The 27213-nt window shown below is 42.8% G+C and overlaps 3 protein-coding genes across 3 annotated transcripts in view; 2 read left to right on the top strand and 1 right to left on the bottom strand.

Annotated features, from left to right (window-relative positions):
- The window catches only part of LOC128707332 (uncharacterized), a 113038-nt gene that overhangs the window by 61552 nt on the left and 24273 nt on the right, over positions 1 to 27213 (top strand). The window contains exons 5-12 of the mRNA XM_053802284.1: positions 472 to 582; positions 14426 to 14632; positions 14702 to 14847; positions 15154 to 15304; positions 15754 to 15884; positions 20255 to 20414; positions 25938 to 26168; positions 26439 to 26561. Of these exons, the coding sequence (XP_053658259.1) occupies positions 472 to 582; positions 14426 to 14632; positions 14702 to 14847; positions 15154 to 15304; positions 15754 to 15884; positions 20255 to 20414; positions 25938 to 26168; positions 26439 to 26561 (1260 nt within the window). The remainder of the gene's footprint in view (positions 1 to 471; positions 583 to 14425; positions 14633 to 14701; positions 14848 to 15153; positions 15305 to 15753; positions 15885 to 20254; positions 20415 to 25937; positions 26169 to 26438; positions 26562 to 27213) is intronic.
- On the top strand, positions 2407 to 2923 carry LOC128707334 (general odorant-binding protein 83a-like). Its single transcript, XM_053802286.1, has 2 exons — positions 2407 to 2817; positions 2906 to 2923. Exons 1-2 carry the CDS (start codon positions 2407 to 2409, stop codon positions 2921 to 2923), a joined length of 429 nt encoding a protein of 142 aa, XP_053658261.1.
- On the bottom strand, positions 4864 to 5389 carry LOC128707333 (general odorant-binding protein 83a-like). The gene is made up of 2 exons (XM_053802285.1): positions 4964 to 5389; positions 4864 to 4881 (listed from the first exon to the last, which is right to left on the bottom strand). Exons 1-2 carry the CDS (start codon positions 5387 to 5389, stop codon positions 4864 to 4866), a joined length of 444 nt encoding a protein of 147 aa, XP_053658260.1.

Genomic DNA, 27213 nt, shown 5'->3' with positions numbered 1-27213 from the left:
AGCCTACTAATGTTGAGCGATGCTCTTCGATGTGAATCAGAAAATTATTAATAAGAGTTTTCTGAAATTAAACAATATTAGCATGGTTGAATCGAGTGATGTACATAGATTTTTATATATAGGGCGATGGTATGGAACTAGCGAATATAAAACCCTTTTTGTATCGTTTGAGAAACTCTTGTGAACCGCTTTATACTACTTAATGGAAAGAGATCGATTGAAACGACCAAACGGTCATCGTATTACTTCGTCAACTGCGCTCTTCTATCCTATCGGCCCAATCAATTCCCCTTCCAATCCCTTCAATTTCATCTAATGGCCAAAAAATTAGTTCCGAATGCGCTCCAGATGATTGATTGGCTGACGCACTAACCCGCCTCGAACATTGTGCGTGTTCAGTGCTGCGAATACAGCAGCTCCACAAGATGTCCACTAATTTCGTTTGTCTATCCTGTCCACGTTGATCCCCAGTGCCACCGCATCAGATCCTCGTGTACGACGCTTCCGGACTGGACGTGACCGGTGCTATTGGGCCGCTGCAGGAGGATGACAACCTGGTGCTTACCTGCGAAGTTCGTGGAGGTAAGTGATTTCGTATATACGGTGCACCTAGACAAACGCTGGTGATGAGCCCGATGGCTATATGTACGGCTTTACTGTGCCATCAGCGAGTAATTGATTGATTTCCGATGAAAAGTTCGCTCCAGCTTCTGTGGATCAACCGAAAATCAGCACAGTGGCAAGCAATGGAACATTCCCATTGCTATTGAGCAACAAAGAAAAGGAACGGAAACATCCACTAAAAGCACTATTCTTTCAATTTTAATCACCAATCGGAACGGTATGCGAGCGTGAGTATGCGTACGAAGAACATGTTCACTTTGGTTTCTCCATTATTCATCGGTTAGATCCATTGGTCAATATCATTCGGCTGACATTCAATGAAGCTGACCCGCTTTTCATGCCACTCGACGCAATTTGACGGCCGTCAGCTGGCAAGTTTTACCGCATCCTACGCCATTAAAGCCAGACCGGATGGGCCTCACTAGTGCTACGAACTTACGAACGCAAAATTGCCCCAAAACTCATGGAAACCTAGCATGAGCTGCTACGATAGTCATTACCGCAATGATATCCCCCCCTTTCTAGCCCCTCATTATGGTGGATGAGCGGGATTGTTCCATTTTGAAGACCGAATTTTCTAAAAACCCACCGATCTTGTCCATGCTCACTAGTCGATGAAGATGGCTATATGAATATTGGATACGCTTGCCATTGATGACCGCCACTGCGATCATGTGTACTCGATTGCTATGCACCAGTCAATCTGATGCATGTTGCGAGTTTTCTCCTACCAGCCGAGTAACCCGAAACCAACCGTCCCGTAACGCATCACTCCTGCATTAATGATTCCGGCAATTCGTAGCTGGCCGATCCGGAGCCAACTTCATGGCAAGAGATGGCAAACTTTATGAGCTTCTTATATGCACATCGAGTTGCATGCCGTCGCACGCAAAGCGCACGGTCATAAATTGCGGTTGAATTCTTTCTGGAACAATTTCACAACCGTCGGCTAACAAATGGCCCCCTCTACGCTAGGATGCAAGTGTTCGCCCTCGAAAGCTTTGTACGACTTTTGCAGTAAGTTTCCATCGAAAACTAATATCCAATTAATTGAGGACGAGGTTCTCCGAACATGGAACTTTGCAATGATTTACTACCCAGTGTTGTTGACCCTGTCGACTTTGGTCAACAGTTCGGTGGCTGCGTAGTGAAACTAGTTAGACGAACAAAACTACTTATCGACTGGTAGGAAAAAGTAGAACGGGAGGAAATTGAAAAGTTTGGTCACGTTGAAAGAGAAAGTTACACGATGCGCTAGTGCTAAACTTGCGTAATGTCCACAGCTATTGCATTTTATACCGAGTGTATTTTCGGATAAAGTGCATCCCCAGAACAGCGAACAGAAAATCAATACCTCACCTTAATAATTGGAACGATTTCATTATAAAATAAATGCAATTTACAATAGAAAGTTTTACTCAATTAAGATCTCAATATTTTCCCCAGTCAAAAAGCTCCGAACGAATATTGTATTGAAAACCATTTCCTTCGCTTTACACAAAATAAACAGTTAACTTAATTAATTCCATAATAGTAGATCGATTTCACATTCCCAATGGATGTTGACCGGTTCTTTCCAGAAATGCCAATCATTCACACACTCATTCGCGTATGTAATTAAGCCGTTCGCTTTATACCTACTAATTATTCAATGTAACGTTACCGCACTCGAAATGATAAGTGGCAATTAAAAATCTGTCATGCAGCCAATCTCTGATCTACACGATCCACTACTTGTATCGTTTAGTTCTCGCCAGGCGCTGTTGCTGATAAGGCTTGTTAATGTTTAAGATGTTGACTATTCTTCTGCTGGCAATAACCACAGCGGTAGCTATTGAATTGCAACCAAACATTCTACCTGCAGAACTACTAGAGCAGATAAGTTGGTTTCATTCCGCTTGTCTGCGCGAATCCGGCACCAGCGACGATCAAGTTGCACAGTTCAATCGACCAGAACCGGTGGAGGCATCACGCGAACTACAATGCTACATGTACTGTATGTTCCGCATGCACAACGTCACTCGACCCGATGGAGATATCGATTTGATAGACGTTTACCACGCCATACCAAAGCGGTTCAACTCGATCGCTCTTAAAGTGCTCGTAAAGTGTCACAAATTGGCCGTATCAAGTGAAGATCCTTGCGAACGGGCCTACGGGCACCACAAATGCTGGAAAGAGACCGAACCGCAGGTAGGTGATCGAGAAAACGTGCTAAAGGAACCGTACTAACGATACCGTTTCTAATGTTTTCCATCTACCCCGTCCCTTTTTTCGGTAGCATTACTACCTCTTTTGATGCCAATTTACCGGACAACTTTACGCTCTCGTTATCTTTCTGGAAGTTAAGGTACCCGGGAACTTTTCGGTAGCGCAAATCCGATGCTCTTACAGTAGTGAACTTTATCTCCAAACTGTGGGTCATGTGTAGAAGTTTCTCGTTTGAATATACCATGCCCATGCCACCACCCGAAAGGTCAAAGCCGGTTTAATGATCAATTTCCCAACTGCGAAAACTATTAATTGAGAAAGTATTGCGATAAAATGATGACACAATTTGTAGCGGCGCTCAGGAACTAGTTTTGCCTGCGGGTTGTACATTCGGAGAACTGTTCAACAAGTTTATGTAGTGTACGCTTTCTACCGCATAACTTCAAAGAGAGCGCATGCAATTTATACACATTATAAATTTGTCGATCGATACTCATATTTTTTTTGGGTCTAATCATGTTTCTCTCCTGGAGAGCTAAATTTAATTTATAATACAGTTCAGTTATCATTTAGAATTGCACTGATTGTTTTCCAACTGTGATTATCGTATCAAATCCACATGTTGTTCGATTATGTTATGTTTACCTTAAAAATTGCTTTCAAGCATTTATCAGTCAAATTTCCGAAGAATCAAGCCGTTCGAAATATGATCGAATCTTTTGAAAATTATTTTCTTTCGTATTTTGTTATTCTTATCAAAATATCGTTGATTAGCGAACATATTAAATATTTTCCTTTTCCGAATGCAGAATGCGATATGTGCAGGTCCGACACGTTAGACCCCCAAACTGAAGTACTATGTTCTATTGAATCAATTATTCCTTTTAAAAACGATTATTTTTCATTGTTTTTCTCCCATACCTGCTGAAACGTGTCTTATATTACCATCATGGCAACAAAATACTTCAAAAACAAGACGAGGAAACAAATTTTCTTCAAAAAAATCTCTACGGCATGAAAAAAAAATCGTACTCAGTGAAAAGCCTATACTTTTACTCCCTGCAAGCTAAAAATAAACGAAATCGGCTTTCCAGCTGCAACTTTCCTCAAGTTTGAAGCAGCTTGTTTGCGCTGCTTCTTTTCAATTTATCATCCACACCATCATTGCCCCGAAGACTAACGAACGATTAAAGCCTCAAGTGTCTTCAATTAAACAGACAGTTTGATTTGCTACGCTGCCTGGCGGCGAAACATGACTCCTCGTGACAAACGCTTGAAGGTTTTTTCTGTTCTGCAAGGTCCCTATGCATGCACCTCAATAAATTTCAAAATACGGAAAGTTGAAGTTTACTGTACAAAATCGACTCACCACGCAAAGAAGCATTAGTTCCGACACGCGAACTGCAAACTGCATTAGTAGGTGTGCTCTCGCTGTTATTTGCCTTTTCTTCCACACGTCCGCCACACGACCACAAGGGCTCCGGGAGCAAAACCAGACACGGACTGTGGTAATACTACACCATACGACCCATGTACAACCTGGGTCGATTTGGGTTTTACGCTGACGTGTTTCTTTGTTTCTGCAGAAGCAAAGCAAACGGATGGACGGATTGTAAAATCGATGCGCCAAACAAACAACCCGGGCTGGTTGGACGACGTACCGCAACGTGTTCGTAATGTACGTAAAAAGTCTGTATCCCTGCTGCTGTAATTGAACCAACACCGTCAAGTTGCTCACTAAACAATGGGGCTAAACGATAGCGCTTACTATTTATTTTGAAATCAATCATACACCAGTCAGGTTGGGCTTCAGGTCCGGCTTTTTTCTTTTTGCGTGGGTCCCCCCACAAAAAAATTGATTGATTGATTGCTATACGATGGTATTAACTTTTTTTTTTGGTAACCAGCAGACAGGCAGCAACAGCAACAGCGTCCTAATGTAGCTCACGGCAGGTATTCTCTTACATGCTAAATCCCATGCACATCACATGCTAAATCACATGCTAAAAATTTCCCTACGGGATCTTGTCACGCCAGATAGTAGTACTAAAAATTCAGAGCAAGTTGAATGAATACACTATGTAACTAAAAAGCTATCCTTCACCTGTTCAAGCTGAGTCACACTTACCACGGGGTTAGATATTTTCCAGCACTTGTGAAACCAAAAGGCTCTCTCACACACGTCCTTTCCTTTCGGGCGTGTACACCTTACGCCCATCCGCAGCGCGATATCTTCAAACTCCGGTGGTACATATTCCAGCAGCTTAAGCATGTGCAGTTCACCCCGATCGTCGGTCACGTTCGTCACCCGGAACATACAATCCATGTAGCACTTCAGTGCACGATCATCCTCGAAGATGTCCTCATCGCTAAAGCGCTTGATCGCAGCCCTAGTAACGCCGGTTTCTTTCTCGCACTGCTCACCGTGCGGTTTCAGGAAGGCAAGTGTCTCCGGTGGAGGATATTTAGCGTCACGTCGTGGCACTGGCCGCTGCGTCTCGCTACTTCCTAGTGCAAACAAACACAGCAACCCTAGTAGCAACCGTAACAACATTGTGCAACGCACTTGCCGGTGACAGAACGATCGTACCGAATGCCACCAACCGAACGTTTTATATTGCTACGTTTAATTGCAGCTTGCAGCCAAAATGTGTTGCTATCATTTCCGGAGCAAACGGATAGCACAACTTCGTGCATAACCTGCTATTGACTAACAACTGTATCCGGTGTCGGAGAAAGGTAAACATTTAACACGAGCAACCTTTCCTGTCAGCGAGGTTAAGATTGGAAAGATCGGGTACGATATCTCGCATCGATGGGGATATCACATTTAATATCGTGAGCGCCGTCTCGGCTCGACTCTCAGGTTGGTTGTTTGGTTTGGTGCAAAGTTGTGTGATTTTGACAAACTCAGCAGCCTAGTACCTTCCGGGCTCCGGTCCGTGACTGCATAAGACGCTAATGATTGGCGCACTTGGATGCGCATTTATTCTCACAGGCATAAGCGGTTAGCAGAATGACGGTGGCATGGAAAATGACGGGTGCAAAGATAAATAGCGCACAGCCTCCAAACTTGCCCCGAACAGCGATGAAGGCGCTTTGGACTAGGGTTTTTGGATGCGCCATCATTAACCTCGCGTACCAAGCGCACATACTGCACGGTTCCTTTCTTTCACGCTGAAACGCATAATAAAGTTTGTTAGCAGGACCCAGCAAACATACACACTCACTCAGAAAATAGGAGAAAAAAAAACCCAGAATACTATCCCGCCCGGCAGTGAAGGCGGAACACAAATTCAACAAATCGGGAAATCTTTCCCAGGACCGAAGCTTCATTTCCGGTGCCTCTGCCGTGGGACTGCGGCACAGTGAGTACGGCTGGGGGAGAACCATAAATCCAACCTCGCGAGATACCGGATGCGGGACCCAAATTCACCGAAGAGGCAAGCCAAGTCACCGAGAGGCGGCGGTTGGATGATAAAGTAAACAGTGTGGGCTCGATTTTCATAACGAACTTTATGAAGTCAAGTTTCAAACCGGCAAACGACCTCTTTCATCTTCGTCATCATCGTGTGTCGTTATTTGCGGACCGGAGCGCCGGGCACGTGCATGAAGGGGTTAGTTAACGGGGTGGAACAGAGGGGAGCTCTGGTGGAAGGCATGAGGAAGGAGGCATGAGTGGTGGACGAGTGTGAACATCTTAGCGAGCAAGAGTTTAAAGACTTGCAAAACGGTGCACGGTGCCAGGAGGTTGAGACGTTAGGACGCACGGACCGTTTTGTCAAACCGAAATGTCAAAAAAGGCATGCTTTATCTTTATGACGATACCACCGGGCAACAAACGCCGCACAGCATTTAATGTTAATTTTTGCTTCCCAACGCTCGCGTTCGCGGATTGCCACATTGCCATGGGGCACTAAGCGAGAAGTGGGGAAAAGTGAAAAAGAGGTAGCGGGCGCTATTTTCCGCTGGCGCACAAAACATTGACAGAGATTTTCCAACCGTCATCCACCGGTCGAACGCTTTGTTCTGGCATTCGGGCGTTTGCAGCCGGGCTTTGGGGCGTATCGTTTGGTGCATAACCATGAAACGTTAACTTAAGCTTGATGCGCCTTTTGCCGCTTGAAAATGTTATGTTTTGATTGTGGAAACATCAAAATTATCATTCTCTGTCGGTAATGAATCGCTGTCGCGATTTTTAAAAGCTACACACACAAAATGTTTCCATGGAAGGGATCCATAGCGAGACAGAATTTGAATCGTTGTTGTTTTAATCAATGCAACAAAAAAGTAATACCGCAAACATACTCCTCGGTGTTGCATCATGTGCACAATGTTTTTTTTAATTCATACCTAGTTCTTTGAATTAATTTTTTGACGATAATTTGCAGAAGCAAATAATAACAAATTGTTTTGTTTTTTTTTCAGAAAACCAAACTTATTGTTGTCGTTAAAAAAGATTCGTGCTGCAATTCTTCCTTTCTTGTAATTCTTTATAATTATTTACACTTTGATCTCTCTTCCGATGTCGAACATTCCTTTTTAACAGTATATTTCTTGTAATACACCAGTATTTACAATTCCTGTAATGTATCAGTTTTTAGTGCCCCTGGCACTCACTCTCCCGACACTTGACGAAACTCGACGAAACAAATCATCAACTTTAAATTTTCTGCCTGGACTTGTTATTTTGCGTTAACGCTAATCAAGTTATCTAGGTCGGATAAGGTTAGATCGGCCTAAACGAGCACAGGCTCCATGCTCCTAAACGATCACATGCACAGCAGTAACTTCCGGAAGACATGTTATGACCAGATACCAGTGATTTGTGATCCCCCTTCCGAAGAACCGCTGATTACCCTCGATCTTCATCTATAGCTCTTGTCAAATCGAAACTAAGCTTCTGTTTGGTTTGGCTGCACTTAATTGTAAAAAACATCTAAGAAGCTACAAAATTTTATTCTTAAGAAAGAATTCGTCAATAGAAGGCATAGAAATTGTAAGAGAAAAAAAATGCTACAACCACTTCGCATTTTTTAAAACATTCGTTTGGAAAATGCTGTCCTGATGCGGAGCACAGATGCCATCTACTTATTGCGACGCAGCACACTTTAATGCTTGCGACAAATTTTAATAAAGCAAATTTTAAACGTATCTGGCGTAGTGTAAAAGCTGGAAGTGGAACAATGGTCGTAAAATGCGTTTCTCCTCCTCACACACCACACCTAAGTGCTTACCTAACCTAAGGGTGAACTATATGCAGAACCGTTCTATTCTGCCATTCAGGCCAATTTTACCTTCCGGAACTACAGCACAGTGCTGCGAAACCTCACGCAGCACGTATGACACATGACGGACCATATCGGACACATTCATTAGAGTGAAAATTTAATTATGTTGTCCTTTAATTGTATAATTTGTATTAATGTATGTAAATAGCGTTTTGCGTCTTTCACGACCAACCCGCCTCACCCCTCAACTTTGGTCACTAATTTTTCTTTCACTTTAAACTAACGAGCGGACCATCACTTTCACCGTACAAAAGCAACCACCCTAAGCGGTTACCATTGTCGACCTTTTCGCGTGGTCCGTGTGTGTTTGTGTGTGCGTGTATGTGTGTGTACTTTTTTCTGCCTTCTACAGCGATGTACAACGTGCGTCACACATTGCACACATGCTGCAGCCAACCAGCGTGGCCATTTTCCATAACGAACCACCTGACCGCCGACAACCGGCTGGTGTCCTTGCGTAAGCGCTTTTTTTTAGCGAAACGAAAGCGTCGCGCCCCGGTCACAAAATCCCTTAGTACAGCCGGGGTAGAGTTTAATTGGCTGCCGCCATATTCGTGTTTCGTAATAAAATCTGATTTATTTTAGTTACCTTCGTCCATTGGCCATTTCACCCACCGCATGGCTACTAGCTAAATCTGCTCACCACTCCTCGCATCGTATGCATCAAGCAGCAGTTGGGGAGTGCAGCATAAAAATATCACCGAGTCGCTTCTGCTATACTTTCCCATTACTTTCTGCTGGAGGTAAAAGTAAATTTATAAAGCGGACTGCAAAAAAGGGATTTCAAAGAGTCGACGGGTGTCGTATAGGGAGAGAAAGAGAGAGAATGAACGCTTGCGCCCCAAAGCCCACGACGCGTTACCTGAAGTACAATTTTCCACCCATTCCCGGGAGCCCTAAGCGGACAATGAACACTTCGTGTACGGGCTCGGGGTTTTTTTTCTCTATATCCCGCAACGCAAGACCGGGTGGTTGCAGTGTAACGGCGATGTAAATTTAAAACACGTATCTGATTTTCGTCCTTCAACTAGGAGCGTGGTGCTCCGAGCCGAGAACTGGGCCGTCGATGTTGTGTAGCGTGGAACCAAACTTACGTAAGCCATACATGACCCACTCTCGCGTGACCCAACGATGCACAACGATGTAACGATGGGTTTGCATTGCCCATGCTGTTCGCTATCTTCACTTTACTTTCTCGCGCAAACGTTCACCACCCGTCGTCGTCCCTCGCAACCACCACTCGATATTGATATTGCGTTCCTCTTAATGAAACTTTCCGTACGAAGCCATGTTTTTCATCATGACACACCAGTCGGACCAGTCGGGTGGAAAATGCACCTGCATGTACCGCTCGCACAACAATTTACATTCAATAGTGTGCGCTTGAAGTTGATGCATGAGTTAAGCTGAGCTGAAATGGGCGGTGGTTCGTATTTGTTAACATCTTTTAAAATGTTTAATGTTTTGCACGCGTAACAAATATGTATCGTATGACAAACGAGAAGTACGAAAGAGAGAAAGAGAGAGAGAGAGAGAGAGAGAGAGAGAGAGAGACGGAGTTGTATTGACATGTAGTATTTTTGTAATCATTCATATTCGTCTAGAGCATTCAAATATTTAGAGCCTTCAATTATTTTCTTTACTGTGAATTTTACTGTAATTTTAACTTACATGATACAATCTACGATTTTTATTAACTTACTGCAACAGCACGCAAGTCGAATAATTAAATAATTAAATAAATAAATAAATAAATTGGTCATACTTTCATTAGACGCTAGGAAGTCTAACTGTTCATTTTTCCATTTTCCTTAATGGAAATACGAATTTATAAATCTAAACTTAGCAACTAACAACCAATCTGAATTACACAAGAAAAAAGAAGTAAATCCAAACTCAATAATGAAATGAAATACTCAGTCCACCATAAGCATATTCGTAATTCAATGCAAAAAAGATGTACGTTCGAAGTTGAAACACTGAGCTTGTAATGCTATGTGCTGAAACTATGATATCATCTGACACCATTACAATACTTGTGATGCTATTAGGACCATATCGGAAGTCACTGCGATTTAATAATGATCGGGTTGTACCCATACCTACCGGGCCGGACTCATCCATAAGCGACCCATAAGCAATTGGGGTTCAAGTAGGTTAATTAGGTTCAACGGTTCCAATAGGTTCAACATGGCATGAGTGACATTGACCTTTGAGTGCATCAAGTTGGGGTCGAATTAGAGTTGCGAATATTCGAATGTCGCATATAAAATGTTTAACTGTCGGACTCGAACCGTGCACGGTTGTGATAATTGAATGTATGCTTTTTGGCTTCACGTTCCAACATCCTGCATCATCCATCATGAAACCCATGAAATTCTATACCATAATAGATCAATCGTAAGGTTGTTTCGCTTGCAAACTAACCCCAACATTATTCAATCGATCGTTTATGTTGAATCTACTCTTAAATTCATGAAAATCATTTGAAAATATATCCTTGAATTATTTTTCAATAAACAGTCAAACCGACCATCAATACCTGATACTATGGTGTGCAATATGCTTTATAACATTTATTCAGCTCGTTCGTTTCGTTTAAATCGTTCATGAGTTTGAATAAAAAAATATTTAAAAATGTTTACTAAAACCAATAAAATTCTTAATTCCATTAGCTTTTAAGACGAGCAACCACATTTGAAAATAAAATAGCTTGTGATTTTTCAATGGTATTGATGAAGCATTTACTCTGTTAGGATTAAGTACCTTTGTACTCCGCCTCTGAGCGTTTAAGTATATTTTGCTTCCAATTTCCTATACGCATGTACATATTGCCATCATAAGTTCATTTGTATAATATTTATGTAATTTAATACAAAATAAAGGAAAACATTCTACCTGATGTTTAAAATTTGCTTATTTCCGTATTACAACGTCAAGCCGAAACCATCACCAATGTCATAAAATTTTCACATTATTTTACGACACATACACACGTACACATGCACACAGTGTATTCGGGGCAGATACCGCGGCCCGGTGTGTTGTAATATTTTTAATGAAATTTTATGACCTCTCCAATTGCCCATCGTACGCGTACACTTACAACGTTCTTCACTCTTGTGCCGTGGATGCTTCGGTTTCACCATGATCGCATCCAGCCTGGTAGAACCGCCGGTGTACTTCCCCCAAAAAAACAACCGTAGCAAACGTTGCATAAGGTCCTACTGGCCATAGTATGGTAGCAAATTCGATGGGATATGAAAGATTTCGTGGTGGAGCGATGAGTAGGCGGGAAGGATAAGCGAGTGGCGAAAAAACCCGAAATAAATTATCGTAATTACCGGTGCTAATACGTCGTAATGCTTTGATACACTTCTTTATATATATGTGTGTGTGTGTATGCCGGTAGGCTTTTTACGAACGACCACCACGGCACGGTTCGCGCCCTGGTCCGGTTCGTATGGCGTTCTTTTCTTGTGTCGCGCTCCGGCATCGCCAGCGCATAATCTCGTCCAGTGGAAAACCCGCCATAGATCATCCGGAAGCCTCAGGTCTATGTAAATTTGCCCAGCTGCTCCGAGCAGCTCCGAGGGCAGTGCGGTTCCATGCAGCAGTAGCAGCGGTCCGGCAAATTAATTCTAACGATCGGGCATTATGTGTCCGGTAGAAGTTTCACAACAGTTTTTAGCAAAGCAACTGTTCGCTGCCGTTAGTAACAAATTTTTATTGCCCCCTTTTACCATTTTTCGTGTTGTTTGTTTTGTTCCGAGAGGCCCAAATGACACCGATTCGCTTGATACGGATGGGTAAAGTTTTCCCATTTTTGCTGTCATTTTCACAAAGACATCGTATGGTGTACAGGAGGAGTGAGGTGGTGAGGGTGGGCAGCGTAGCGCGCGGCCAGATGGAACCGGTGAAGTGACACTCGGGATGTAATTTATAGTACTACGCTCGTTATGAAATTATCGTCTTAAAAGCATTGTTTGAGCGCTTCATTGCTTAACCAGGATTGATGAGCTGCTGGTTCCTGCAACATTGTTTGAAGCTCAAAATTGGTATTTTTGGCTATTTCCAGTATACACGAAACACAAATCTCTGGTGTTCTAAGTCATTGTTCCAAGATTACAATCGATTTTATATGTATTAATCTAGCAATATGACCCTTGTTATACCTTCATTGCTTCAACAACTAATCTCTTCATGTCAAATTGATACTTCATCTTTTTTTAAAAATGGACCATGATTCTCATTCGATAAACACATCAATCCAAACGATTTTTATTTGTATTGCGTTTTTTAAAATTTATTTTATGGTCCTATGGTCAATATCGATAAACGTCTAAATGTTTTGTTTTCTCCTCCTCCTCTATCCTTTTTTAGTCGTACAAATTCCGTCTTTATGTTTGTATCAACGATATTAACCCATACGCTCTAGTAACGTCACGCAAACAAGCGAAATACAGAGTAATGAATCCTACTTCATAGGAGGCTCTTGTTGTTTAGTATGCCACGCAATACCCCAGACGATGATCCAAATAATTGTTTCCCACGCCACAGTTCCGCCTTGTAATGAATTTATTCTATACGCTGCAGATGGGCCCCCAATTCGAAATAGTTAGACCTATATTTAGATTTCTATCGAATAAACAGACAATTTCCAGAGATACTTTCTCTACGTCCAGAGATCGATATTAATAAAAGGAGTGATTCGTCTCAACGTGACAAAAAAGTCAAGGCACTTAATAATCTTCATAGTATATAGTGCTTTCACAGCATTGTCCAAAAAGATGTTAAGCATTCATCCAGACCACAAGTCATTATTATCAGCAAGGCATAAAATAAACGATTGAGGCTTCATTTACCTTTGATAATGACTCGAACGTAATATTTCATACTTCAAAAGCATATTAAAAATCATTCTTAGTCCTGGTTCTCACACACGATATTAAACTATCCTTCATAATATCAACACTGTTCTATTGCTTCTACTCAAATTGGACAAAATATCTGCATCGAAAATTCAGTTGTGTTTGATTGCAATTCACAGAAAATTTTTCATTTCTCGATTTGAGTTCCTTTTATCATGTGTAACCCTACAATGTATACTAGCCTGTTTTCCGTAATGATTTTACTCTTTCACCGTACAACATACCTGACTCAGTTCACTAAAAACGCTGCACTCATTTACACATTCCAAACAAATGAAATTGAAATTGAGGTACTTTCCAGAAAACGTAAGCCTTCAATTTAGGTAACAACAGTTCAACAGAAAGCTTTATTACCGGAAAGGCGCTCAAAAAAACCCTTCGGTGTACCCGGCTCTTCTCAGAAACACCACAGTTTTACGAGGATGCACTTTTATTAGCAACGAATTTCCGAGTGATGTGGGTTCAGCTCACAAACGGGTACACGCAATTCACCAAAACTTAGCCATGCTAACATCGCGTGCCAAAATGTACAATAAATTATATTTCCCGTGGTTAATAAATTATGCACTCCCCGGTGCAGTGCCAATCGTACTAAGTGCATACGCAAAACTTTATAGTGGTTCAACCTGTACATATAGGTGTATAAGTAAATGTGGTTCATGTCTCAGCTCACAGGGACAGGGGGTGATGAATAAATGGTTCTAGCGAATCAGACTCACTGTGCGTACATTCGATTTGCCTCATTTGATGTATGCCTCACGACCAGGTTACGCATTGGCAATTTTTCCCTACGGCCCGCTGATGTGATGGGAACCGTCAGCTGGTAGTAACGTGAACGGGTAAACGTTTTTCGTTGGTTTGGCATGACACGGAAGGACAACCAGGTGGTTGTAATATTAATAACCGGTTTCGAAATTTGCTATTTGAATCGGCAACGAATGGCCGAGCTTGCAAAACTGTAATTACGAAAGTTGCAAAATATCAACTTTGATTATTTAATGCAAGAGTACATAGAAATAATGTTAATGTAAGACTAATGCATATTGGGAATAATACGAAAGACTTTAGCATCGTGCATTTATCAATAATGTGCATATGCAATAAATTATAAATAATAAATTAATGTGCTGTGACATTGTGAAACTAAAATTCGACAATATCAATCAAATACACTTGAACACTTCTGTGACGCTCTCCACTTCTATCCGAAACAGATCGAATCGATCAGAAAAAATCAAAGAAAATTAATAAACCTACAAAAAATATTATAACCAGTTACAGGCACTATAAAAAAAAACAAGTAAAAATACATAAAAAAGCGACAGGTACCATAAAATATGTGTTTGTTCCCTCACCTCTTATTCACAGGACGTCCGGAACCAACCGTCACCTGGCTGAACGGGGACGAAATCATGCAAACTGGCGGCGGAATCTCGATGGGCCGGCACGTTACCGTCAATCGGCTGGAAATACCGAAAATGACACGATCGGCACTGAACAATACGTACAAGTGTCAGGCATCGAACACCAAGCTAGTGCCACCGGCCGAGCGTAGCATACGGGTGGATATGTTGCGTAAGTGTGAAGCTGATCGTGGCAGTGCATACACCCTGCTAATGTGCCATCCCTCTGTTGCCTTTGCAGTAAAACCTCTATCGACAGCACTATTCTCGAAACCGAAACAATTTATATCGAACCAGGAGTACGTGCTGGCGTGCAATGTGGAAGGTTCCGTACCGGAGACGGACATCAAATGGATGCAAAACAATCGACCCTTCACAAAGGGAAAGGTGAGTTTTATTTTGTGCAAACATTTTACATTCCATTCGGTTGCATTACATAGAAATGGGCTGATATGTTGTGCCATGCGTTATTTGCATCGCAAAAGCTTTTAATGGTATTTATCTAAACGAACGCACTGAACATATTTTTTTTCAAAGGGATTAAATTAAAATGGATTTTTATTAAAGCTATAGTGAGGAATAAGTAAAATGAAATCATAAAATATACAATTTTATATCAAAAGAGATTTTTAAATTATTGGAATACTAATGAGCATAATTCAAATAAAATGTCCACCATTGCTTCTCACACAGATAAAAATCATCAATAACAGCTCGATGGTGTCGTCTGTGCTGAGCTTTCGGCCCCATCCCGATGACGATGGTACAATACTCAAGTGTGAAGGTTCTAACCCACGCCTCCAAAACTCCGTCCTCGAAGATTCGGTCATCATGAACGTTCTTTGTAAGTGACATTTTCAGCATCCCCGTTTGATTATTCTTTAGTTCCACGTGCAGGCTTATATTGTAGGAGCCTACCATCCATTAGAAGGATGATTTGTAGCGCCAAGGTCGTTCCGAGGTCTGCGTGTGTGTAAATTATAGGAAATGAATCAGCTTACATGTCAGCTTCCACCGTTGGGCAGAATCACCGTTCAAGCGCTACTCACATGACTTTCTCAACCATTCAAACAAGAGTTTCACAACAAAGGGACTGCAGAATAGTGCGGCACCCATCCATCCCGTTGCTAACACCAAACACCCAGACCCAACTTCGAACGATGCTCGTCCTGTCTCATACCATGAGACATTAAAACTAAAGCGTTTTTCTTTTCCCGTTTTTGTCTCTCCTTTCTCGCTCTCTCGCGCTGCTTTAACCGGTTCCGATGGATTCACGACCAAATCCCCAACCAGATCCACCGCAAGTGACACTGTCGCTGGGATCAACGCTTAATCCCGACGACATCAAGGAAGGCGACGACGTCTACTTCGAGTGTCACATTAAGGCAAATCCGAGGGAGCATCGCATTACATGGTCACACGATGTAAGTATCGGACGGGGTTCGCGTTGACACACAGATTAACTGCCGCTGCTACCAGATCCTGCTGTAACCATGCTACTCCAACGGTAGAACGGTTCGACGCCATCTACGGATTGAGGCTGGGGGATAGATAATTCATTTAATTTTCCTCCCACCGTGCCTTATCTGAACGTGGCGCTCGTGTAGCCGGAAAAATGTTTAAGAATTTCCATTTTGTATAACTCAGTTAGGATTAGGAAGAATGGGCAAACATTCGTTCGGTTGAAGTGCGTCGAGGTAAAAGAGAAAAAAAAAACAGCTTTATAAAGCGAATGGGGAAAGAACACGAAATGTCCCGTCATTTTAAGGGTTCCTATCCTCGTTTTCGTTCATTTTCCTGATTTTTGTTGTTTTTTTTTCTGCAGCTGGCGGGTTGCTCTTTCCGAGTTAGACTGCCGACTGTCCTTGCTGGCGGCAGATGATGTCGGATTCGCGGCCCTGGCCGTTGATCGTACTCGCGCAACCGAAACTGTCAAAGTCACAAACCGTTGCCGACGGTCTGCCTGTTCCAGACGGTGGCACCGGCCCTCTGCCACCGTCATCTTGAAGGATCAAATTGAAATTGAATGAAATCAGCTTAAGAGAGATAAATTGCTCCGCGAAACATAATGGCATCATATTTTCTCGATGTGAATTTAATGGGATTTTAATATGTTTCCTCTTTTCGCGAACCCAGCGGTACGAGCCGGAAGCGCGAGCTCCGAAAGGTACACCGCCGCGCCCGGTTCCCGGGTTTCCGAAAACCTAACATCCTTTGCGATTTGTACGGAAAGAGAGAGAGAGAGGGAGAAAGAGAGTGCGCTACCTAAAGGATGAAGGGAGCGAGAAGATTTTCTTGCGACGATGGTTTACGCTTCCAACGTGATCCACGGTGTCGAACGTTCTAAACGGCAACGCCGTGGTAGACTGTTTCAAGTCCACCGGCACCGGAAGGAAGTTCTTGACGGGGACGATGAAAATCTCCTTAAGATTTATATCGCTGATGGAGATTGCTTTGTTTGGCAACTAAGATTGCAAATGACCGAACAGGTGCATGAACCGCAAACCGGGACACGGATAATCGGGACGCTCCGAATAAAACGGAAGCGTACAAAGAAGGACGTTTCTGTACATGACTCAAGGGAAGATACAGACCCAGATTTCAGGAATGTATGTTTAAGACTTCATACAAATATACGAATACGTAATGCAAAACGTATATTATAATTATTCAGAAGCGTTTTTCTCAAGAAATCATTTTTCAAAATGGTGTCCGTTTATTATCACATTTTGACGGCTCTATGCCGTATTATCAACCACATATTGGCTGGGGAGAGTACAAAAGGCAAAATTGATCTGCATTTTCTTGTTTAACGTAAAACGATCTATCATATAGTAAAACATCAATTACTAAATTTTATTGTCGTGTCAAAATGGTCTTACCAAAATGTTGTTCAATAGGATGAGGCACTCAGTTTTGCCAAAATAATACTAAAACCATACTAAAACTAAAACCAAAATTATACTAGCCATAAAAAATGGTTTAGCTGTAAAATAGACAGTTTAGTGACAGCGAATTCCCTACCAACTCGCAAAGCGCTCAACAAAGTACATCAAACCCAATATCCTTCCTACCTTGAAACAACACACTAAACAGCCAGAGGTTTTCTAATTAAAAAACCAATAAAACCAGCTTCATTTGCTCCACAGATACACAGCTTTTACCTTCCAGCACAACAAATCTGATCCTCTGATGCTCGTTTCCCGCGCAAAGTTGGAGCGCTTCGATTGCGCGCGTATCCTTTTGTAACCAAACCTGCCTGTGCCCGTATTTTGTAGAAATTAACCACGGGACTAACAGCCAGAGAGAAAGTGAGAGAAAATAGCAAACTGTGGAAAAAGCGTAGGAAAAGAAGCTTCACAAAGCTGGATAATTATATTGAAAATCTAATTAAAGTTATTTCTTAACCGGGTGATACTTCCATTCCTACCCGCTGGCCACCTTTGGTTACCACCCAGCCGGGTGCTATTCGTTGTCCTGCGCGCGTGTTGAGCACTTGAAGCAGCATTTGGTATTAATTTGCATCCTAAACACACGGATGAAACCACCGCCCGGTCCGGTCGGAGAAGAGGGACGAAAAGCAATTTTATTAAGCAGATTCCGTTCGCCATTAAGAACCAATATCGACAACGGTTTTATCGCTTGAAACCGTCTCGGCGACTGCTGCTGCACCGGTTGCCACTCAGGCGAAAGGGTGCGAAAATCGCGCCCATTCGCAAGCCGTAGCACAATGGCGTAGGTGGCTCGGGGGCGGAATAATGGTGCGTAGTCCGTAAATAAAATATCTCAAACAATTGCCGTAATCTGGTCGCTCGGACGGTCCCGACGGTCGGTAGCTGAGAAGCCAAGCCAGCCCTGACACTATACACCGGCACCCACAAATGGGTTTCCTGCCGTACGGTCGCAACGGTGCTGGTGCTTCTTTAATGCCTTTTGTACCACGTCTGGCCAAGTTTTGGGGTGGTTGGCCAACCAACCTCAGACGAGTAGCTAGCTTGATCAAATCTGAAACCACAAATCCTATTGCCACACTGCCAGCACCGGTTTTCAGAACCGGTAGGATGATGGCCCTTCGACCACCGTGGGATGGGAACCGGGGTCCGAAGCATCGTTCTCATGCTGACACTAACATTCTTCCTAATCCTTCGTACACTTTCGTTTGATGTTGAAGCCGGTCCGTGTAAAGCCGACCAAAAGCACAATTTCACAAATTAAAATCATCATTCATTCATTAAAATATGCAAATAAATGTTCGCTGTTCGCCTGCCCGGCTAATGGAAGCCGTCCCTGTTAGGTAGGGAGAAGCGTGCAATTGGGTGACTGAAGAAAGCGCCCTACTTCTCGCACCCTTCTCGATCATCCCTTCAATCATGAAAACCCGGAAGCACGTGATTATACCAGTGCCGTGATTATCATTATTGCTGCTACTCGTACTCATTGCTAGACGAACTTCCGGATCCGGTTTGGTCGGTCAGATTTCCCGGATGGAATTGTTTGCGCAGCCACGTGGCAATGACGATGGGAGCATGAAGGAAAAATGAGATAGGGCGAAGCTAGAGGAGCGATGATGATTAGGATGATCAAAACGTTTATCGGCAAAGGGTAGGAAACCATTTTGCCTTCAATTCGCTTCAATTATGAACGTTCGGGCGGAAAGGCGCATGATAGAGCAGACCAACAACAACAACAAAAAAAAGCCCAACACAACTGTACTTGCACAATACACAAAGATCCTTTTCATGCCAAAGCGCGCCGGGAGCTTAAACGAAACGTGACGTCGAGAGCTTCGGGGTTTACGTTCTAAAGCTGTGCCAGATTAACGTCCAGCACCAGCGGATTCAATCAACAAAACTCGTTCACAGCGATCCGTATTCATCATACCGAATTTGAGATCCGTACAGTTTCTCTTCAACGACAGGATAATAGAACGAAGGCAGGGTTTTTTTTTTATTTTGCTTTATCAAAAAAAGAGAAAAAAGCTCAACTGCTAGATCACTGTTCAATACATCGTAACTAGCACACCTTTCATAACGAGTTTGTTTATGTTAAGGGTATCTCACAAGTTTGTGACATTTATTTACCCCATGTTTTAACTATCAACATTATAGTATCTGTGAGATTCTAAAATAGCAACTCTTTACAAACAATTGTGTTTCTGCAGTGAGTTCTGCTCCGCTATTATAAAATGAATGATAAAATATATAAATTAAAAGCTACAGTTGGGACCAATTAGTTGTGCCCTCTAGAAGCTACTACCCAGAAAAAGATCATACAGGGAGGTCTATGAACGTTATAAGATCATTCACATCGCTTCAATTATGAACGTTCGGGCGGAAAGGCGCATGATAGAGCAGACCAACAACAACAACAAAAAAAAGCCCAACACAACTGTACTTGCACAATACACAAAGATCAGCCCAGCCCAGCATTGTAGTGTAACACCTTTTTTCTATTCATTTATTGTGGCCTAATGCAGACTACATAACTACACTAGGCCTCATAATTATCATGTAAACAGTTAAAAACAAAAAAGTTTGTAGAATTTTGTACAAATTTTAGAAGGCATTTCCTCCTTGCGAACTGCCTTATCCCGGTATTTATACAACGTCGATCTGTACTTAAGTTTTGATAGAATGGTAGAATTAGTCATTATTCAGTTGATGCAACCGTTTTGGGAAGGGGCGGGACAGCATGTTACCACACAACACGGATCGGACAATTTGCAAAAACAAAACCATTCTAACTTTTGCAATCCTATTCTTGTTTCTTTTATGGTTTCACTTTACTACCCAAGAGCCTGCCTGTCACACAGAACGTAACCTCCGGCGTCATCATCTCAACGCGGTCACTAGTGCTGCAGCGCGTCGGAAGATTTCACTCGGGAAGCTACGCCTGTGCGGCAGCGAACGATCGTGGTGAAACGCAGAGCGATCCGGTTGCCCTCAAGATACATTGTAAGTATTACTCACACACCGACGCTGCGACGACGACACCGAAAATGCATACCATCAGCGTAACACACCACACTTTGAAGATTGTCCAAAGGCGTTCCAATGTTGCGTCAATTGTTCGCCGTAATGAGCCTCCGGTGCGATAGATGCAATAATGCGATATTGCCAACGACATCCTACAAAGGTTCGAGCATTGGTTAGACAATGGTGCCCCGCGCAAAGTAACATTAAAACACGATATCTCGTTCTATTAAAACGGGAACATTGTTATCTGTACGCCGGATGGTGTTTGATCGCTTTGCTCCAAAGAACGAGGATTCTCTTGAATGGGGAATTTTCTTCAAAACCATGCCCCATCATCATCATCATCATCATCATCATCATCATCATCGTCATGCTCATACACTCTTGACTAATGAAAGACGTCATTACACTGAAAGGATTTCCCTCCGATCACCGATTCTATCACCATCCTGCTACGGCAAAGCCGAAACCGAAACGCAAATGGTGCCGAACGAACCTTGGGCGACCGGAGGAGACTTAGCTTTTTGATCCCGGTTCCGGATCCGATGTGCAAAACTTTGGTACAAATTTTCACAAAAGCAGAAAGTTACCTCCCAAGATGAACCGTTCGGCAGGGCCGACAAACAGTTGAGCAGCACGCAGGCACACTGGCAACAAAGTTTCCTCTCGATGTGCCATTGATTGCCGGTTCGGATCGGTCTGGTTTAATATACTAATTAAAAGACCACTCCATTGCTGCATTGACACATCAAAAGGCCGATCAAAAGCGTTCCCCGAGCTCGGCTTTCGGAAGGGCAGCCCTCTGTGTTGCTGTGTGTATTAACTCTTTAAAACTTTGCCTCGTATTCATAAATTGATGTGAAATATTGTCACAATACAGTGAAAACGGTAGATGACGACCGTTCACCATGCCGACGAACGTTCAGCAGGCAGATAACATCAAAGACAAGCAAGCAAAAATGGATGTCTACGCCACTGCCGGTACGGTATGATTTCAATCTTCCGGTGGCAAAAGATTGTATCACTAGCAACGGGCAACGGTTCCGTCAACAGCGTCAGGAAAACTGGGGCCTAGATTATAATGACTGAAAAGCGATAGTAACATCCTTTTCCGAGTGTGGAAGCCTCAACCGCACTACACACACACACACACATCGACGCTCACACGTTTTGCTTTGATTTTTCCATAAAGACAACTTGCGATAAAGCCAAACACTCCTCGATGCTTCATAAAAATTAAACTTCATCGTAGTGTTTTGCAACATGAAGCCAGGCGAAACGAATGCTACGATCGTTGCTGTAACTGCGTGAAAACATTCCTTTTAATGAGCTGACAATACTCTGGCTCCCCTGTCAGCACCTCACCGAAACGTTCCGTGTCTGTTGAACACGCCGTTGTTTGGTAGCGACTAGCGCAATAAAACTTAATAATGAAATAGTAATTATTGCTGCCATGTCGTGCCGGGTTTCAGACTTCTGCACACCCAACAAAACCTTTCCGTCTGCGTAAGCACAGCACATAAAATTAACTATTTTAAGTGTCTCAAACTCGAACCCTCGTACGCTGGTACGCTTCAGCTGTGTAGGGTTGTCCCCCCTTTTTTGAGGTTCTTTTTTGGCTTGTGCATAGAGTGTGATGGTACAGTGTGGTACAAAGCACACAATCTCTCTTTTACTCGAGTTAGAAATGTAATTTGAATGCTTTTTGAACTTAAAGTTAATATGCTTATCCAAGGAACGTTGTTGAAATAGAAAACAAAACTAATAATCTAATTTTGTATGTTAGACACATTTATCATCAAATTTAAAAATTGTAAACATCAAGCGTTACCAGCTTTCATAAAGTATATCCAAATTGTAATAAAGTGTTTGGGTAAAGCTTTTCCTCAGCTACGGAAAGCTATAGAAATAATAAATAAAAGGCTTTCACTATTGAAAGTAATAAAAAATTTAACTTTTTCAATCGTTGATATATGAAATAGGTAATCAAAATTAAGTGCTATATTTTGTATGATTAATATTGAGAGATTTTAGGTCACAATTCCATAAAACTTAATAATGGTAAAGCAACAAATGCGTTACTCGCAACTCATTCCCGAATTGCTTGTTAAATAAAGTTATTGCAGTTCATATGAAGTTCAGTTTCATGCATAAAATTTCAATTCGTTTCCAACAATCATCATACGGAGATACCATTAAAACACACGCATCAATTAAATTTGATAACCTGTGTATTAAATCCATTAAAAAAAAACTTACGTCCCATTCGATGTGATAATGTATTGAATTACTCTCAAACCAGGCAGAGACCAAAGGCCAAAACGTTTTCCAGCGAGTAGATGAGTAAAATGTATCGAAGCATTAAACATTGTCTGAAAACTGGTGCTGGTTTGGTCGTCATAGTGAAATAAACAAATAAATTTCAAAAATATCGATTGCACAGATCATGCAGAAGATTTTTTTGCAATCACTGTCAGTTCTTCGTGCTCTTCGTCACTACGTCCGTTCGTCCGTCATCACGTCACTACGCTTCTCAATATACTTCATTTCGTAACATTAATAAACGTATGTGGAATATTTCAAACCGTTTTTTAAACTAAGTAAATACAATTCAAGCATATTCAGTCAACTGTGTTCATACACTCTGTTCAGTCTAGCGGTAACTCACCGAAGCATTAGCAAATTTAAGGTGAAACAACAACAAAACCAGTCGCAAAATATGTCACAAATTCATTAATTCTCCAAAATCCTGATCCTAAACGAACGTGCAACATTATCATCTTCTACTGCATCACACGCTTGCGGTATTATGACCAGCTGAGCCGGCATGGCAGTTTCACGGACCACCAACAACTTCTAATCGCAACGGGTAACGGATAACGACACTGAACACTCCCTTGCGTACCACCAATCATAACTATATTAAAAACAGCAACGGCAGTGGCAGCAGTAACAAAACTGCCAGATCCTCCCCCTTCGAATACAACACCAGCGTTATTAGGTACGATCCGCACCACCCACAGCTGCTACCCCAGTTGGTTGATTATGAACTCTCGGGTCACAGCACGAAGTACTTGCTCATCCGATGCTCATGCCTTGAAGACGGGTAAGCGTGTCCCCTGGCTAGAGGGTTACAGAAAAGTTTGAACATTTGTTAAACTCTTGTAGCGCTTCCTGCGGCAGGCATGCAACACCCGATACACAGCCGGGCGTTGGGGGGGCGATTGGGGAGTTGTTCAAGAATGGAACTAAACCATAAGTTCCTTTTACCGTTCGGGTGACCACACACACATGTACGTGTAAAGTTTGGCCTCTCGTGCCAACTCCAAGGAGAGTAATTAGCCGTGGCAGTGGTAAGCACGGGAGCCATGGAGTTTCTATGGCTGTGCAGTAGTTTAGGGGCAAAGTTGAGATACGGAAACCATGCACACGTGGTTTATTGTGATTTACTCCCAAGTCCGGCCCAACTTTGGGCGTGCTTTGGGTGGCATTTTCCTTATGGCATACGGAAGAGTTTCTTCGGAATTGTTACAGTTTCCATCTCACCACTTTCGATTGTACTCTTCTCAACGTAGTACATCGGTTTTGTATCAACATAACTCGTACCTCCATTTTGCAAGCACATCATCATCACCAGCAAATATCTCATTAGGCAGCATTCCAAGGCCACTAATTTGCTTATCAAATTGGTAAGACAATTTACACCCTCCCGTCAAAACGCTAGAACTGATAATGTTTTAATGTCGGTGCTTTGATTCACTTAATGCTTACGGTGCCGGTGCATGCAACGTTGGAAATGGTTGTAAAAGTGGGGGCAAAAAACCATTTTCTTCCCCTCGGCACGATTCTCTCGCGGGCACACAAACGAAGGCATTCCAAGAACGTAGGATTTCCTAGAAAAAAAAAGGAAACTTCAAACTTCCATTCCACTGCTTCCACTCGGTAGGCTATGCAATTTTCCATGTTGTCGTGTTTTTGCTCCCGGCCTGTATAAACTGGCGCTAACAACACCGAACCACCATAAATATTAACCACGACGCGAATTTCACATTTAATTGTAAAACATCCTGATGCAACCCGGGCGCAGATGTCGTCCTCCATTTCCACTACCCTTGTACCGGCCGGGCGGACATTGGTGCAAATTTTAATTCCGGTTCCTTTCACCGAAAAACAACCTCATTGCCCATTGTCATGCCAACGAAGTATGGGGTGTGGCGGGAAGGTAAGAGCTTCGAGCGGGCTCTGGAAACGTACGTCCGAACAGCGCCATGGAACATGGAACTGTCAGAGAAGTTTGCTATTCTTGCTGTCCTCGGAAGTTCCTCGAACGAACACACACACACAGACAGGAAACCACAACATTTTACAGAGTGGAGTCACCTATTTTAAGGATGCTATTTTTTTATTATTTCTGCCCCCGTTTGTTGCATCTCGCTCTATTCCGCACGAACGACGAACGGTGTGCGGTATGGAATGGTATTTGGTACGCCGTAGAAAAAAAATACAGTGTCCCCATCGAGGTGACATCCGCTTAGTTGCGAGTGTGGTGCGTTTTTAGACGGTTCGTACTAGCAACAGCTTTCCAACCCGGTAACTCGTATGCTGTTCACCATCCGAGCCTGTTGTTTTTATGTAGATTGTCGTTTTTCGCTCTTTTTCCGCTTTACCCCTTGTCTTGTTCCTCTGGGTAGTACCCGCCGGTTCCGGGTTTGGTCTTGGTGCGGGAGCCACAACGTCATGGTGTTAGCGTTCAAAAGGCAAAACCCCAGAAACCCGGGCTTTCCGAACACGGGCAACAACCCTTGCGCAAAACGGTGCCACCACGGTGTCTTCGGGAGTACGGGAATTTCTACCACCCCACCCGGGCGTTCTCCCCAGGGTGTTATTCATAATCGTAAAATTCACTTTAACACACTGCGTCGTGTTGCGTGTTTTGGTCCCTTTGCCAAGAAGAAGTTTCGAGTGCGAACGGACGCTTCGGTCCCAGACACTAGTCTTTCGATGAACTTCTGCCGGCGTTGTGGAACTTGCCTGCCATTTCCCGGTTGTCGTAAAGCTCGCACTCACCAATGAGCTTTTGTGGGGTTGCACTTCTGGCCGCATTCTCGTAACCGGCCCCGAGGAAGCGCCACCCGGTCGCTGCTGTTACATTTTGCAGGGTTTTGCATCGAACACTGGTCGGGCGCAGGAGATAATAGTTAGCGGTACGGAGCAGGGCACGATGCAAGGCAGTGGTGATGTATGAATAAAAATGAATAAATTAAAATTTGCACTTTCCACAACGACTCCGACACAAACACGACACACAGTACCAAAAAAAAAAAAACCCATGCGCCCATGCATTGTTCCATTGTTGTTTCGGTAACATTTCGGCTAACGCTTTTGTTGATCTTCCACCAACCCCCAGGTGGAGTCATTTAGTAGCGCATAACTTTCATTCTTTCTTCCATTTCGCTTCTTTTTTTACTCTCTTCTCTCGTTGCTGCTTGCTCCCGGCCCTAGTTGCACCGGTTTGCATATCAAACAGTATCATGATCGTCGGTGCATCGCTGGACGAAACCGTTCCGGTACCGTGTCACGTAGCGGCCGATCCGCTGGACGTGTCCTTTGATTGGAACTTTTCCAACAGTGGCGAACGGTTCGAGGTGGCCAGCGGCCAGTTCAATCTGCTGCAGGAGTTCCATTCGGAGGGCATCACCCAATCCCGGTACGATGCCGATGAGGATAATTCAGGTAAGGCACGTCAGCGCTGTCGTATAGATATTTGGTTTGCTTTCTTTCTTTTTTTGTGTGTTTTTAAATAGACACACTACACACCCAACACAACACTGCAAACCGTTGATCATTGATTGAGTTTCTTTATTACGGGCCATCCCCACCACTCGGGTACCGTGATTGTTGGGATACGAGTTTTATCGAGTCACGCTCGAGTTTTATACAGTTTACATGTACCACTGTTCACGGTATCGTTCTCTCTTTCTCTTTGTCGGTTCCATACCACAGAAACTATCTACGAGCTGCTGTACACGCCGAAAAGTGAACGTGAGTACGGTACGTTGGCATGCTGGGCGAAGAATTCGATCGGCAAACAGGCCGAACCGTGCCTCTTTCAAGTAGTTCCTGCAGGTAAGCTACCATTGAACGTGAAGTATTTTTATGTGTATTTGGGTAAACGATCAGAGGGTGCATCGTATCTTCACACATTCGTAAATGCACGATATTCGACAACGACTAGCCCTGTTTGTGATGTTTGTTATTTATTGTTTAATATATTAGCTGTCAAAAAAGGTTTCTTGCAAAGTATGAGGGATATTTGCTAAACGACCTATGATTTTTTTTATTGTTTGCTAGCACATTTATCAAACCAGAGTTTGATCTACTTTTGTGAATTTATAAAACGGATATCCCGAAAGGATTTTCATTCCATCACTGGGGTTTTAAGTTTAATTGGCAACATCGAAGACAAATCTGTATAATGTTGAAGATGAACTAGAATATATCCAGATACATGTGACAGATTACGTACGCATTTCGCTAAAACTGATACCATGAAAGCTTTATTTACACAACTTTCATTGAATCAACCGAAAAAATTCTGAACAGAATTACTTTTCAATTACAAAAGCTCCTGAAAATGGAAGGATCCAAGATTGACCGACACACATTCACATTCAACTTGAAAAGAATCCAAAAATAGTCTCACCATACCCACGTGTACTCTGAAAACCCTGCAATAACACAGTCGCTTTCGAGGATAAGAACAAGGGCCTAATCTCAT

This window comes from Anopheles marshallii, chromosome 2 (assembly GCF_943734725.1).
Source record: "Anopheles marshallii chromosome 2, idAnoMarsDA_429_01, whole genome shotgun sequence".
NCBI classification, from domain to species: Eukaryota; Metazoa; Arthropoda; class Insecta; order Diptera; family Culicidae; genus Anopheles; species Anopheles marshallii.
Note: the sequence above shows the minus strand (reverse complement) of the source record. Positions and strands in the feature narration are given on the sequence as shown.